This window comes from Schistocerca americana, chromosome 3 (assembly GCF_021461395.2).
Source record: "Schistocerca americana isolate TAMUIC-IGC-003095 chromosome 3, iqSchAmer2.1, whole genome shotgun sequence".
Classification (NCBI taxonomy): Eukaryota; Metazoa; Arthropoda; class Insecta; order Orthoptera; family Acrididae; genus Schistocerca; species Schistocerca americana.
In genome coordinates, this window is record NC_060121.1 from 186,910,412 (window position 1) to 186,926,114 (window position 15,703).

Consider the following 15,703-nt stretch of genomic DNA (forward strand, 5'->3'; position numbering starts at 1 on the left):
TCTGAGCAAATGGATAATTTATGAGGTAGAAACAGAGTTGTAACACGGGAGTAACCTTTTAAGTGGGCATGGCGGATATATGCGTGCATGCTCTGGTATTGCACAGTGGGTTCGACGGATATATCCGTCCACTGCGTTCTGTGGCTGGTAGTTAGTGGGAATGACGAGTTATCGGCCTGCCGTTGACACTGTGGTATTAGTTGAGCTTCGTTCACTAGATGGCAGCTCTTCTCATGCAACACAGCGTGTTCTAGGCTAGTTATAACATTGTCCACCCGAGCGCGTCGAGAAAATGCGTCCTGTGAAGCAGCTGCAAAAGCACGCCTTTTTTGTCTGTGTTTACTGCAGCCTTAGTGAGTGACCTTTTGCAATGGCGAAAAGAAGTCGTTTATCAGATTCGGAGATTGAGAAGCTGCTTTTAGAAAGTGACGATAATTTCAGTGACAGTTCTGAAAGTTTTCAAGATACAGATGTTGAGGATAGTGAAAGTGACTTCGATTCAGAAACATCTGACAACGAGACACTAATGCAGCAGACGGTACCTAGTGAATTTGTGAGTGGTAGTTCAGTTCGTATTCAATATTTGTTCAGTGGTAATAGTGGTACAGTTGTGCTTCTAAAACAAAACGATGTGATGAGTTGTTTTATGTGTTTTGGCAGTTGTGCTTCTAAAACAAAACGATGTGACGAGTTGTTTTATGTGTTTTGTGGATGATGCTTTGTGCACAATGATAGCTGAACAGATGAACTTATTTGCAGAACATTTCATAGCTTCTCATCCCAATTTAGCAGCATGCTCCAGGGTTCACAGTTGGCAGAATACTACACGTGACGAGGTAAAAACACTTATTGGAATGCTTGTACCTCAAGGAATTCTTCACAAACCAGACCACAAAATGTACTTTTCAAAGAGGGAATCAGTTGACACACCTTTCTTCAGGAAAGTGATGAGTGAAAAGCGGTTTTATCTTCTATTGAAATTCCTCCACTTTGCTGACAATACCTCATATGATCCACTAGGTACTCTCAGCAGAAAACTATTCAAAATTCACCCCATTATGGAGCATCTGCGGCCTAAATTCAGAAGGAACATCACTGTTGACAAATCGTTGTTGCTCTGGAAAGGACGGCTTGGATGGAAGCAATATATTCCATCAAAGCGTAGCAGATTTGGCATCAAATTGTTTGAACTCCGTGAAAGCAGTTCTGGGTATGTATGGGACTTTATTGTTTACACTGGAAAGGACACTAATTATGGTAGCCACTATCCAGACAAAAAAAATAACCTCTCAAATTGTTTTGGAGCTTGCACTCGGGAAAGGCTACTGTATTTATCTTGACAACTGGTACACCAGTACAGATTTGGTGGACAAACTAACCAGCAATAACACCGATGTTGTCAGCACAATGCGGCAAGACAGGAAGGGGTTCCCTGACCTCGTAAAAAAGGAAAAACTGAAGAAAGGGGAGTACATAACAGGGTACAAAGGCAAGCAGATGGTAATGAAATGGAAAGACAAAAGAGATGTTGTTATGGTCAGCACCTTCCACGATGATACATTTGTAAATGTAGGTTAGGTTAGTGGTGTTTAACGTCCCGTCGACAACGAGGTCATTAGAGACGGAGCGCAAGCTCGGGTTAGGGAAGGATGGGGAAGGAAATCGGCCGTGCCCTTTCAAAGGGACCATCCCGGCATTTGCCTGAAACGATTTAGGGAAATCACGGAAAACCTAAATCAGGATGGCCGGAGACGGGATTGAACCGTCGTCCTCCCGAATGCGAGTCCAGTGTGCTAACCACATTTGTAAATGTAAACTCGAAGAAGGGAATCATTCAAAAACCACAAGTTGTCGTTTGCGTTTGACTACAACAAGAATATTGGGGGGGGGGGGGGGGGGGGGCGTGGATAGGTGCGATTCTCAGTTACAAAGCTACCAGATGGCCAGAAGCAGGCTGAAAAAATACTATCAGAAGCTTTTCCGCCACTTGTTGGATATTGCATGCTACAATGCATACATTCTGTACAAGAAGCATGGTGGCAAACAAAGTAGAATGAGCTTCCTGATTAGTCTTGGTGAACAGTTAACCATATCTTCACCACATCAAGGGACATCAGTAGGACGTTCACCTCGAACACCAAAAGCAACACGCCTTACAGCCAGGCATTTTCCAGACCTTCTGCCACCCACAACGAAGAAAAGATCAACAAGGAGGTGTGTGGTGTGTATGAGAAAAGGCCTTCGCAAAGAGACTTCATACTGGTGCGCAGAATGCGAAGTTTCCTTTTGTGCAGCACCTTGTTTTAAAATGTTTCACACTGAAAACAATATGTAATATTGTGAAAATACAGTTTTATTAACGTCTGCAATATATTTTATTCATTTCCACCCAATATCAACCGAGCGTGGTGGCACAGTGGTTAGCACACTGGGCTCGCATTCGGGAGGACGACGGTTCAATCCCATCTCCGGCCATCCTGATTTAGGTTTTCCGTGATTTCCCTAAATCGCTTCAGGCAAATGCCGGGATGGTTCCTTTGAAAGGGCACGGCCGATTTCCTTCCCCATGCTTCCCTCACCCGAGCTTGCGCTCTGTCTCTAATGACCTCATTGTTGACGGGACGTTAAAACACTAATCTCCTCCTCCCAATATCAATTTGAATTCAACAATGAAAATGCGAAGGAAAACGTGAGAACAGTGCGCAGCCACCGCGAACGGGCGCGCTGGCCTATGTTACCCACTGTGGAAGAGGGGCGCGTACACAAACTACCCACTTAACAGGTTAATGAGGCTTCAGAGGTATAAATGTTGCGCATTCTCATATAAGAAAATTAGGCAATGACACAACAGGTGTAAATTTTTCATCCCCCTTTTCCTTTGTTACGCTGTACCCAATAGATTTATGACTGTCCTTTCCCCTACAGGGGAAGAGTTAGGATTCTTCTCTTTAATTATACAGTGTTATTTTTGTCCTCAATTCAAAGCTTCACAAAGTTATTGATCTCTCCTTATCAAGATAATCTGTTTTACAAAACATAACTATTTGCTATGAATAGATAAGTGCTATTTTTTATTAACTATAAAAGTTATGATAAGACATCAGATGCTTGAAATAACCAAAAAGTAGCCTGTCTTGGTATGCAGTGAGTTTCATTAAGCTGTTGCTAGTGTATCAACTATTATTCTACATTCTTCCATTATAACGACAGCAGTTGTATGCATCATGATTTTATCCAAATGTGGCTAAGTGCATCTTTACTACACAGTTCTTAAGTATAGCCAAACTAAAATCTCGAACCAACAGAAACACTGCTGATCTGCACACCATCACTATTTCTATAGTCTAATGATTAGTTATTGTTGTTTATTCCAGCACTTGTCAGGCAAGCGTAGGTAGTCTTTATGTAAACAGCATGGTATGATTCAAAATACTTTCACTAGTCTGTGTGCATGACATGAAGGGGGAAAGGGGAGGGGGAATGATCTATTTTATCATTTTCATGGTTTCAGTACTCATTCTCTAATCCTTGTTTTTGTTGTTTTTGTTTTGTAAGTGACAGGGAGAAGTGTGTCAAATTGTAGTATTGAAGTATGTAATTAAAGCGTCTGTAAATTTCTGTTTTAATCATATTGTATTTGGAAAAGATAGAACTGTTAAAGATCTGTATTGAACGTTACCTTTTTATAATATCATGACTAATCATATCTTTGTTCCTACAGATATCAAACAGAGTGATCCAGATTTTATCATAAGTGAGAAGTACTTCACTGAGGTTACGTGTTTCTTAACATTCAACGTTTGTGCTATGCTTGGAAGCTTGTTGTCAGCTGTTTTCACATGGGTAAGTATTACTAATTGGAGAGTACTACTATTTTGTTTATTGTGAAGAAGTATTTTGGTTTAATTATAAAGACAAAAGTTTCAAATTTCTTTAAATTAGTCATCTCACCCATGTGCTGCAATGAGTTATTAAACATAATTATTGGGAGTTGCAGTTCTCCAGTTTCTAATCTATTTTTGTTATGGAATTAATGAAGAGGTAAGAAGAATGTGTTGAACTTTTAGGGAAGCTCACTGCCAGTTCATGGGATGATGTGTACTATGACATGGAAACGCCTAATGTAGTACTTCTGAATTATTACAATGCAATCAACTTGTGATAAAATATATGTGGTTGAAGTAACATCTTGCAGAGACTTCCTTAACATCCCTGTCACTTTATCATTTCTATCAGTATATATTACAACAAAAATATTCAATTATTGATAAAATATAATATAAACGAATAGATAAAAAAATCCACTCACCAGGGAACACACACACACACACACACACACACACACACACAAAAGGATTTAGCTTTTACAAGCTTTCAGAGCCAGGGCTGAGACTTACCGGACGGGATGAGAAGGAAAGACAGATCCTTCTCATCCCGTCCGGTAAGTCTCCCCTGACTGGGTGACTCTTTTTAACTGTACTCCTTTTCCTAAACCTCTCCAGTCCTTTCCCTTCACCCCTCTTCCTTTCCCTTCAACTCTTCTGCCAGAAGAAGGAGCCACTGGCTCTATTGATCTTATTGTTGGGGTAAACATTAAACCTTAACCTTCCTTCTTCCAAAGTGGCTTGAATTCTCTATCGGATAAAACGTCCTCAGGGGTGATCCATTACATTTTATATCAAGCTTCAGAAAGAAACATCCAGTTTCTGAGTTGGTTAATATGCCCTTAATTGCTTTTCACTTCAGGTGACAACTGTCCAATAATATTCAAATTCAGGAATTGTAGAATTGAAGGAAATCATGGTATTTCAGCCTCATGATCACCAAATCAGTCTTAGAAATTTACTGTCATAACGCCAGGCACTATCATCTTATAACATGCACACTCTGCTGGGAACTGTGCATGTTAGGTTGAATGCATAACTTATCCTACCATTGTTCCACAGACCTTATTAATTATCTCTGCTTCTTTACTTTAGTAGACTGTAGACCCCTCTAAAAACACTAAAGATAGAAGAAAGTAGCAGAGATTCCCCTTGTGTTCTCAATACGTAAACATAGGAAGATAAAGTATACTTGTTGGACTACATTGGATTTTTTTCATAGGTCACACAGCCAGGTTTTGTGCTTCTTACAGTGCTGAAGCCTTTACTTTGCATTTACCGGTTTACAAGATGTTTGCAATACCGACTATATTGTTAGGACCCACTGGCCGCAGGGGGTTATAAAGTGCTAGGATGACTGAGAGATATGATTTGGGGAGAGGGCTGAATCACGCCAGGGCATACAGAGAATCACAGACAAGTTTGGCATAGATTTTTATTCTGCTGAAGAATATACAGTGTCTCTACTGATCCAGTTGGCAATTGTGCAGTGTGTGTACGTGCATCAGCACAAACATATTCACTGGACTCTGCTGGTACGCCACTTGGCCTCTTTGTCCTTGTGATGTAATGGTTCCTGTCCTGGCGCAGGCGGCATGGCCGGCAGTGTGTGTTGGTCGAGCCGGAAGCCCCATGCAGCTGCCCACCAGAGTGTGGCTGGCTATTCCCTCAAGTGCTTCTTGTGAGCGAGCCTCAAAAGCTCCAGTCACTTGCCCAGGGCGGCAGCTTGCAGTCTGTCGGAGCATGTCACCAAGAGAGCAGAGGATGGCTGGCCGCCTGCTGCCCACACCTGTGCCCCTCCTAGTTTTGGACTGTGGCATGCCTGTACAGCAGAGCTTGGCGGTTGATTTAGGGGGCCAATTGGCCACTGAAATTCATCAATTCATTAAACTCAAACAATCTTTATTCCCTCTGGTTCCAGATATGAACAGAATGGTGATGCAATTGCTTGCCTTATGCCTCTGGGCTCCCTTATTATACTCCTTTTCTTACATCTCTGATGTAGTCTGTGTGGAGGGGATGAGTGGGGTGTTCCTTAATGATTATAATGTCAGCTTTTTGTGGCCTGCTTCCGCCCCCACATACAGGTTGCTAGGTCCTGTTATAGCTGCAGCATACAGGTATTTTGTTGCATGTCAGTGTCGTGTGTTGCGCCTGATTTCTCCACACCCATCTCCACATTTGTGTATATTCCTGCCAGGCCGTGCTTCCTCATCTGTGAGTGATGTCGTCAACTTACCCTGCAGAACTACTTGCTTAATAACAATACTACCAGTGCCCACTGTCCAATGTGTCCATCGGTCCTGTAACTTTTACCTTCCGAATGCTGCCCAAAATTTTCAAGGATTCCTTAAATCTATACCTATACTTATTTGTAATGCAGCATACCTCTTCCCTTTCGAGAAGATTCATCTCAAATCTCAAATATCTGGCTCCCACTAAACTACCTTAACTGTAATAATTTATATATTGAGGACAATCCTCCAGTTCACATTGTAATTTCCCCACATGGAACTTCTCTTCACACTTATATTGCCCCCCTTAACTACCATGTACCCCTATTGTACTCTTAAATACTAATTAACTCCTTAAAATGCCTATCAACCATTCTGCTGGTTATTGGTGTGCTGGCATGTCTACAGCATATGCCTACTTCCATTTTACTCAGAAATACAGTACGCAAAATTCTGCTAAAAACATGCCACAGCCAGTAGCCGATACACTTAATTTTGACACTTTGGGCCGCTGCTGTTCCCGTGAATAGTTTACATGCCGCCACATTGTCTGCAGATTGTGGTCTAGTGGCTAGTGTTGCTACCTTTGGATCATGGGGTCTTGGGTTCGATTTCTGGCTGGGCTGGGGATTTTCTCTGCTCGGGGACTGGGTGTTCGTGTTGTCCTCATCATTCCATCATCATTCTTGAAAGTGGCTAGATTGGACTGTGTACAGATTGGGAATTTGTACAGGTGCTGATGACCACACAGTTGAGTCCCCCACAAACCAACTAACATCATAGTCATCATAATGCCACGTTTGTTTCATCAAAATTCTTCCTTGCTGGGACTTGTAATTTGTCCAAAGACTGCATAAGTTATGGATTGATTGTTATTTAAACAGGCTAAAATTTTGAGTAGGTAATACCCTCAGACATCCTTCCAGCCAGTACAATGTATTCTGTGACAGTGTCATAACAGTTGAGCCTGCGAGTGTAGCCAGAATATGAAAGTCTGTCCCAATTATCTCACAAGGTGTACCATTAATAATCATTCTACTTTCCCAAAGCTCGAGTTTTCTCAACTCTACTGATCTTCCTCCTTCATAGCAATTCAAGCATAAAGTTCTCAGCATGAAGACTGACTATACCATGTGTATACTGACCCTCTGAAAGTAAGTTCAGGCTGTCAGAAGCTCTCACAACTTGTCCCATTTAGATTCCCCAGTAGCAAACTCACTTCAAATATTTCCTTGTCAGTCCATAGATGGTCACCCAGACGGATCACAACCTTCCCGTGTACGTACCTTTCCAACTTTACCCATGACATTACCATGAGTCTGCCTGTTGTCCAAGGCCAGCAATACTTCTCATGTTCTCACTTGTGCCCACATCCCCAATATCCCCTATTTCACTGGATACAGGTGAATGATGTAGCATTGAAACTCCCAAGTTTCTCCCCGCAACAGGTACACGGATCGCTATATGCATCCTGGCCACATCTGTTTCTGCCTCTACCCTAACTATATGGAAGAACAGTGCAACATTTTGGCTATGTGCTGTAACTATGTGGAAAACTGCTCTTCTGCTTGACACAGTCTGATTATGAATACCTTAGGTGAAAAGTTGCCCATTTACCACATAAAACATCACCTCCTGTAACACTACCACTTCACTCCAGTCATCCCCAAGTTGGTCTGTTATTCCATGTAGTAAATTGTGCTGGATTCAATTTTTTGTCCAGTGCACTCAGTTGCTTCTGTATTCCCTCCAAATTGCTATTCAGCACTTCCCTCGTCCCACTAACACATCGAGTTAGCTCTGTTGCCAGTTCCTGTACTAGTCCCATGTTATTCAGCAACCTTTGTTCCAAGTTTGATAACAGTGCTGTATGCCACTCCATGACATCGTTCACAGAACTTATCTGCTGAACCTGAACAACTGTGATATTTAACTCCTGGACTTCCTCATCAACTGCTGTGGCGAATGTCGTCTTTAACAATGTTCCTCCTCCATTTACTCAGTCGCTCTTCCACTGGCTCCTAGCTTGCGGAATCACATCCATCAACTGTGACAACTACTTCCTTAATTTACTGTAAGTGAACTGCAACTCCTGGTACTCTCCTTTATCTATCTAAACAAATTATTTCCCTTTGCCTCCTTATACCATTCTTAAAAGACTTCTTCTAACCTTTGTACCTCATTTATAATCTCCCAGATCTTCACTATTGCTTTTAGCATCCATTTATGACTAGTAAACCAAACAGCTGTTTCTCTTGAGAACATCACACCAAATTCTAGAAACTGAACAGCTATTACAAGCCCTGCCTCACCCTTACTGAAAGTCAACAACAGCAGGACCATCCTCATCCTTATGCATTGTTGAACAAAATTACTGTCTCACCTCCTCCCTTCTTCTGAGAATGCACGCATGCGCGCGCGCGCCCTCACACACACACACACACACACACACACACACACACACAAACAAACAAAGAATATCAATAATAACAATATGAATAAAAACTAACAACTCTGCATCATACAGCGTACTTACATGACCTTAAACTACATAGCACATCATGCCCCTTACGCTGCTCTACTAATTGTTGCAGTTGCCTTGCTATAGGGTATGACTTCCTATAAATTGGTGTACTATCCCATGTTGGTATGTGCCGTTGTGTCACTGGATTGCTGGGAAACCTCCATCTGCACAAAATAAATCACTAAACCTCAACAAGTTTTCCACAGCCATTCAATCATTGCCCTACAGGTGACCCACTTTCCCTCATAACACTTCCGCGTCAGCAGTTGTTTGTGGCTTTTCTCTAGACTCGACCTATCCAGGTTTCAAGACTTCCAGTGTGATTATTATTGCACCCTCTGCGAAAGTTATCCACACTAACCAGAATCATTTTTTCCGCAATAATCTCATTTGCACGTGCCAAACTCCTGCAGATGAAACAGTGTAAACTATCCAACTCTTTATTACTTAAGAGTTCAGTCACACATAATGTTTCTCAATATTTCTCTTGGCAAATCAGTATCCACTGAAACCCACTCTTCCATTCCCGTATCGACTGGTATTTTATGCTGCTGCTCAATCTGTACTGAAAACATTCATAAATATCAACCTTAGCATGATGTTTGTTGAGAAAGTAGCGCAAGAACCACTGAATAGCCCTCGCTTACAAGTGGCAATACCTGCATATGTTTCCTGAACTAATTTTTCTCAACTGAAAACTCCAATACTGCCATACCCAATTATTTCACACTATTATCGCTAACCCCTTGTAACCTATATCATGGTCACTCCAGTCCCCTATTTCCCATGAGGTTCAGAATAGTAATGGACACATGCGCCCCAATGTCAACCAAAAACCTTTGTTTCCTAACACTTACCAAGCCCATTAGGTAGCATTCCATCTCTGCACTAATTTGTGCAGTGTTACAGTCTATTGGAACTGCCTTCCAACAGTTGAAGCACTCCCGTTTGCATTTACCAGCTGCTTCCCATGGATGTGCTTCCCACCTTTCCTACTCTTACACATGCATAGCACTCTTGTTGTCTACATTGCTTCCTTGTATGTCCCTCCCAGCCACGTCTATAACAACTGATTTCAGAACTGAACACCTGGTGGTCCACTTTTTGCTTTGATAATATCCACCTCCTCTACATGTGTTGCAGTCCTAAGAACTGACACTAATTCTTCTGGCTTTTCCATTTGTACCCTCTGTGACATCTCTGTTGGTATACCATGCAGAAAAACATCCACTGCTCTATTTTCTGCCTCTTGGAATAACAGCCTATTAGCTCCTGCACTCTGGGTCTGTGCACATATCTTTGCATTCACAGGATGTATATGCCCCAGGACAATCAATAAATCTGGGAAAACCCCAGGAATTATTCAGAATTCTGGAAATTTTTGATTGTTTTAGTTTTCAGTTAAATTTTGTAGTTTTGACTGGTAAGAACTGATACTCTAACAAATAATATTACTGTATTCCGCTAGTGCAGAGTAATACTACAGCAATAAAATATAAACGAGAGAAAAAAAACAACAAACTGCTTCTCATGAGCGTGATGTCACAACTGTTTATGTTAGGTTCATTTGAGCAGTTGCCAGAGGGCTCATGTGCATGAGCAGTCCAGTCCCATACGAGCAGTATCTTCTCCCGCTTCTGGCTACTTGGAGCCAGATGCTAACCAAAAAAATTTATCTGGCGCATGCCAGCTGCCAGATTCGTGCATGCACAGAGCAGTCTGAGCTGTAGTGCAGACAGGGATAGTCTCCACGTGACCTGTGTTTACGTTTAGTGATTTTGCTGTTTCCCTTTAGTTTACAGCTCCCCTCATCAAATGAAAACAAAATGGATTACTGTGGCCGGGAGCTATCAAGTCAATTAAAATACATTCACGTAATTACGGTAGGCTGGAATATATTATTAGTTTGTTTCCTGATTATATTTTATTTCCATGTTTTTGGCAGGCAAGCAATAATTGCCTTGCAGAACAATGAAGTTATTTTCATCAGTTTTCCAAAGAAATTTGGTTTTTATTAATATTTTCTGCTGAGACAGTCAATTTATTTGAAACGAAATGTTTCATTCGAGACCATTGGCTAACTTCAGCTGCTTGCTGAATTTTAAGTGCATATTTTCATTTTCTGGCACATATGGCATTATGCCATAATAAAGAACCAAACGCGAGGTAGTACAGTACTGGTATTCGAAGAAAATGTACATCCCAAAAACCATACCAGGTTGAGGTTTACTTCATTGTGTATCCGGACATACGAATGTGCACTTCAGGCTGAGTTGTACATTGGAGTATGTTTTACAAAATTCCGATGCTCTTGGGGTATCCTCTGATGATGTCCTGTTTCTTTTATGATGTAAGATCTCTCAATGCTTTATATGTATGAACATATGGGCTACATACGCCATCATAGCTGTGCACGCGCAGTGATGCCTTTTTTCTGGCGCTCTCTGGCAACTGCTGCAACGAACCCATTTCTAACAGATTACGGGAAGATATTGCGAATGGTAGTTTGAAAAGCTCTACTTTCAATGTGAATTGCCCTTTATGTAAGATGAATTCTGTTACATGTGAGAATGTGCGATGAATTTCTTAAATCACAGAGTGTTTGACTCTCGTTTAAAACTTAACACTTTGAGGACCAGTCACTGAAAAGAATTTCTAACACAGAAGACTAGACATTTATGTCATTATTTTAAATTTTACTGGCACATTTGTGTTATGTACCTTAAAGAATAACACACACATAAAAAGACCAATTTACATGTAAAAGCTTAGCTTCTCTTGTAGCTTATTAATCTTCGAGATCAATATTTATGTGAAAGTTTAGCTTTTCTTGTAGCTACACTATGTATATTAATTTAAACGATTAACGTTTCCTGTTTGTGTTAACACTACTTAACAATGGTGTTGCTATTTGCTGACATCACGTGTCTTATGCTATGAATATCTACTGTCATCTGCTGGCCAGATTATCTGATATGAACTGTGATTAGCTTACAGAAGGGCATCGTAATCCCAAATTCAATGTTTTGGAAACTAACATGCTTTGTTTGATAGAATGTGAATTTATCATTTCATAATTATGAAAATATGCAGCTTATCGTTATATGAAAATACACAATGTACATGTTGCTACTCATTAGAGATCTTTCCAATGTTTTTTTTCTGGGTTTCATTTTCTAAAGTGATGGCGGGAAGATCCACTGTTTATAAAGCGTTAACCATTCAAAGGATTGATAAGTTTTAGAGTTCCATGGGAAAGTATATTGTCACTTAACATGAGAAAAGTGTATTTTCACCCAGGAAAAAGTGTATTTTTTACCAGGAAATCCGGGAATTTTTTTCCTTGTCCGTGTATACACCCTGATTCAGTTTATAATTCTATACGAGAACGTCTCCACAGACTTGTTGCACTACATTAACAAAGTACTTGTACTACTGGCACAGTACGGCAGCTCACTCTCGAAACATATGTGCTTTACTCGAGGTCCTACAGTACATACAGCATACCTAATATCCTTAATAAAAATTTTCACATCCTCTGTTGCCTTGCCTAAAAAGAGATTAATTAATGTGACCACTGTGGGGTCGGATGAGGCAGAAGGCACTCTCAATCCAGATTTATTTTCATCATCATCATCATCATCATCATCCAATTGCAGCTGAACCTGACTCGCTTTCCCATGCTCTAACTTACAATTAAGTTTGAAATTTCTCTACCTCTTGTGCACCAATTCCTATGTTAACGTATGCACTCGCTGAGTTAAAGTGGCAACTGGATCTGCATAGCGGTAGCCTGTTTTTCCACCATTTTGCATACTCTAGTCTAAGAAAAAGAAAAAGAAAAACACACACAAAAAAGCACAGATACACAAAAATCTAACAACAAAGTAATTCTTCTAGTGAGTCATTGACCACCTACACTCAGTACAGCTACTAGCCAGATGAGCAATTTGCCTCTACACAGAACAGTTTGCTGCTTCAGCTCTGGTACATGGCACGCCTTAGCTCAGATAAATAACCCTGACACAGAGAGCAAACGCCAAAAATAGAAATAAAACTAGACTCACCTCACCACATTGTGCTCAGCTGATACCACCAACCCCACTTCAGGTGCCACTGCCTCACTCACCACTCACCCAAAACCGACTCTCTCACCAAATTGTAGTGTCGGACACAGACGAACACTTTCTGACACCAGATTGTTACAATGCCCTGACCCAAGGGATCGTAATGCGACAGGATGACTGAGAGATATGGTTTGGGAGAGAGGGTTGGATCACGCCAGGGTGTGCGGAGATACACAGACGAGTTTGGCACTGACATTTATTTCGTCAAAGAGTACACTGTGCCCCTGTCGATCCAGATCGACGGCGGTGCAGTGTGTGTACGTGTGTGTCAGTGCGAGTGCCAGCACCAGAATCTCCTGCTACGGTACACGCCTTCTGACCTCGTGAGGTAATAGCTTCTGTCTCGGACTGGGCAGTTCGGCCGGCAGCAGTTGTTAGCCGAGCTGGAAGCCGCACGCCTGCCCTCCGGAGTGCAGGTGGCTATTCCCTCTAGCACTTCTCGAGGTCACTGTGTAGATGTTAGAGGGCAACAACTGCCAGTCATCGTAGTGGAGCGTCTCCACCCTTGTCAGTGGCAGTTTGTACCTGTCAGACAAAGTAACCCGGAGAGTGGGTGACAGCTGCCCCTGCTCCCTGCACCCACACACCACTGACTTTCTCAGACCCACATCACCATTGCTGTGATGCATCTGTACGGCAGAGTTCGGCGATTGATTCGGCGGGCCGGTCGGCTGCCAAAATTTGTCACCAGATCATTGTGATTAGCCTACGTCTGAAACAATCATCATTTTTTCCTGTATCAGGTGCAGTCAGAATGGTGACACGACTGGTTGGCTAGAGCCTCTGGGCTCCCTTATTTATACTCCTTTTCTTTCATCTTGTGTAGTTTGTCTGGAGGGGACAAGTGGAGTGTTCCTTAATGTTTATAATGTCATCTTTTTGTAGTCTAGTTTGACCTTCATATACAGATTGCTACGCACTGTTGTAACAGCTACGTTTGGGTGTTTCATAGCACTTCAGTGCTCTGTGTTGCACCTGATTATTCCACACCTGTCTCCTCATTTGTTTATAGTGCCTGCCAGGCTGTGCTTCCTTTCCTACGAGTAGTGTTGTAAAGACACCTCACCAAATAACGACGTTGCAGTGCTCGCTACCCGATGTGTCCGTCAGTCCCTTAGCTTTTCCTTATGGCCATAGCTGTGCAAAATTTTCAAGAATGAACCCGTACAGCAGGCATGATATGTTAGACAGCACAACGAGCTGTACAGGTGTGTGTGTGTGTGTGTGTGTGTGTGTGTGTGTGTGTGTGTGTGTGTGTGTGTGAGTGAGGGGGGGGGTTAGCTTATGAAAGGATTTATCCAAAAGCTAGTGAAGTTCTCATTCTTTTTTGTGTTCCTGTTGATGAGTGAGTTATCTTCTTTTTAATAAATTTAGTTTTTTTTCCATTGACTGTGTATTCTCTCAGGCCTCTAGGTACCATAGCTTTAGATCCCCCTAGTAGTTTTGCGATGGTTGTAATGTCATGTATATATGCATGCAGTGATTGTGTGTGCCCCAACAATTTTACCCTCATGAGAAGTATGTAGAGTCAAACATGAAGGTGGATCAACACATCTTACTGCTGAAGCTGTTTACCGACTGGCATTACCCCTCAAACATAGTCCAGAAACATTCCTGGGCCATGTCCACAGGCGTCCCTAACCCTCTTACGTTGCCTATGAACCAGTGGCATATGAGGAACCCATATCGTCATGGACTGGAGTAACTTAACCACTTCTTTCACCAGAATGAAGTGACGAACATCCTACCCACAATACTTCCCGTCCCTCCCAAAGCTGTATTCTGCAGTCTGCCCAATGTACGTAACCTCCCGGTCCCTGCTTGCGCAGAACTTACTTCCACCCTCTTGCCACATGTGTCACATGTGTCACATGTGTGGAAGATGCAGTTGCGAGACCTGTCTGTGCACTAACCCTCCACATCCCTCTTTAATTCTGTCACAGGCTTTGCTTATCAGCAGCAGTGCCACCTGTGAAAGCAGTCGTGTCACACCTAGTTATGCTCTAACTTCTATACAGCGTTTTTTGTGGAATGGCCACCAACTAAAATTAATCCTTGTGAAATCAAAATTAAACATATTAAAATAACAATGCAGTAAAAAGTATGATGTGTGTCAACTTTACCATAACTGAATTACAAAGTGCACCTAAATTGGCATTACTTGTGATTATGCCATTCAGTCGTGTGACACCAAAAGATCCTGAATGTGACTTTCAAATATCCCACTTCAAAGAAAGCAGGAAGTGATCAATAAGGTATTGCAACCATTGTCTGTGAAGAAAACACTTTCATTAGTGACCCATCATGTAGTTCTCTGACAGCACTTTGGACACTTTCAGGAAATTTTAAGGTATGGTTTTATTTTGATTGCACTGTGGGACTTTTAGGGAGTTGGTAATGTCCTATTTTTATTCTGAAGTTCCTTACACTTTTACCTGCTGTCTTGGACATCTCATATCTCTCCACAACTGACATTCACATAACACAGTGGTCGGGTTACAGGTATCAAAGCCTTTTTACATGAAGTTATATTATCCATATTTTCATATTTTGCTAGCTGTAATTTTAGGCAATATTGGCTTTGATTCACAGACCCTGCAGGTAAATTAGTGTAGACAGATAGAGGTAATAACAGTCCCTGAGCTGTCTTGTCCTAGTTTATGTGACTGTTGATGCCACAATGTTATCAGTGTGTGAACCAATTAGTAAATTAACTTTCACCCAAGCAGTGTCAGCTAGCCTTCAATTACTTTTCTGCCAGGAATTTTCCTTCATCTATTGCTGTTACAGATTCTTCATTTTTCTCCGTGTGACAAAAATCAGTTTGTGGGAGGGGGAGGGGGGACTATTCATGTGACTCATTTAGCTCATTGAGGTTGTCATTATGTTTCGAATGGGGACTCACTGCGATCTTTTCTGAATCGTGTACCAAAT

General features: G+C 41.7%; 1 protein-coding gene across 1 annotated transcript in view; it reads left to right on the forward strand.

The window, feature by feature from the left end:
* The window catches only part of LOC124605547 (equilibrative nucleoside transporter 1), a 97,230-nt gene that overhangs the window by 62,761 nt on the left and 18,766 nt on the right, over window positions 1–15,703 (forward strand). Inside the window, exon 9 of the mRNA XM_047137304.1 lies at window positions 3,722–3,843. Coding sequence (XP_046993260.1) covers window positions 3,722–3,843 — 122 coding nt within the window. The remainder of the gene's footprint in view (window positions 1–3,721; window positions 3,844–15,703) is intronic.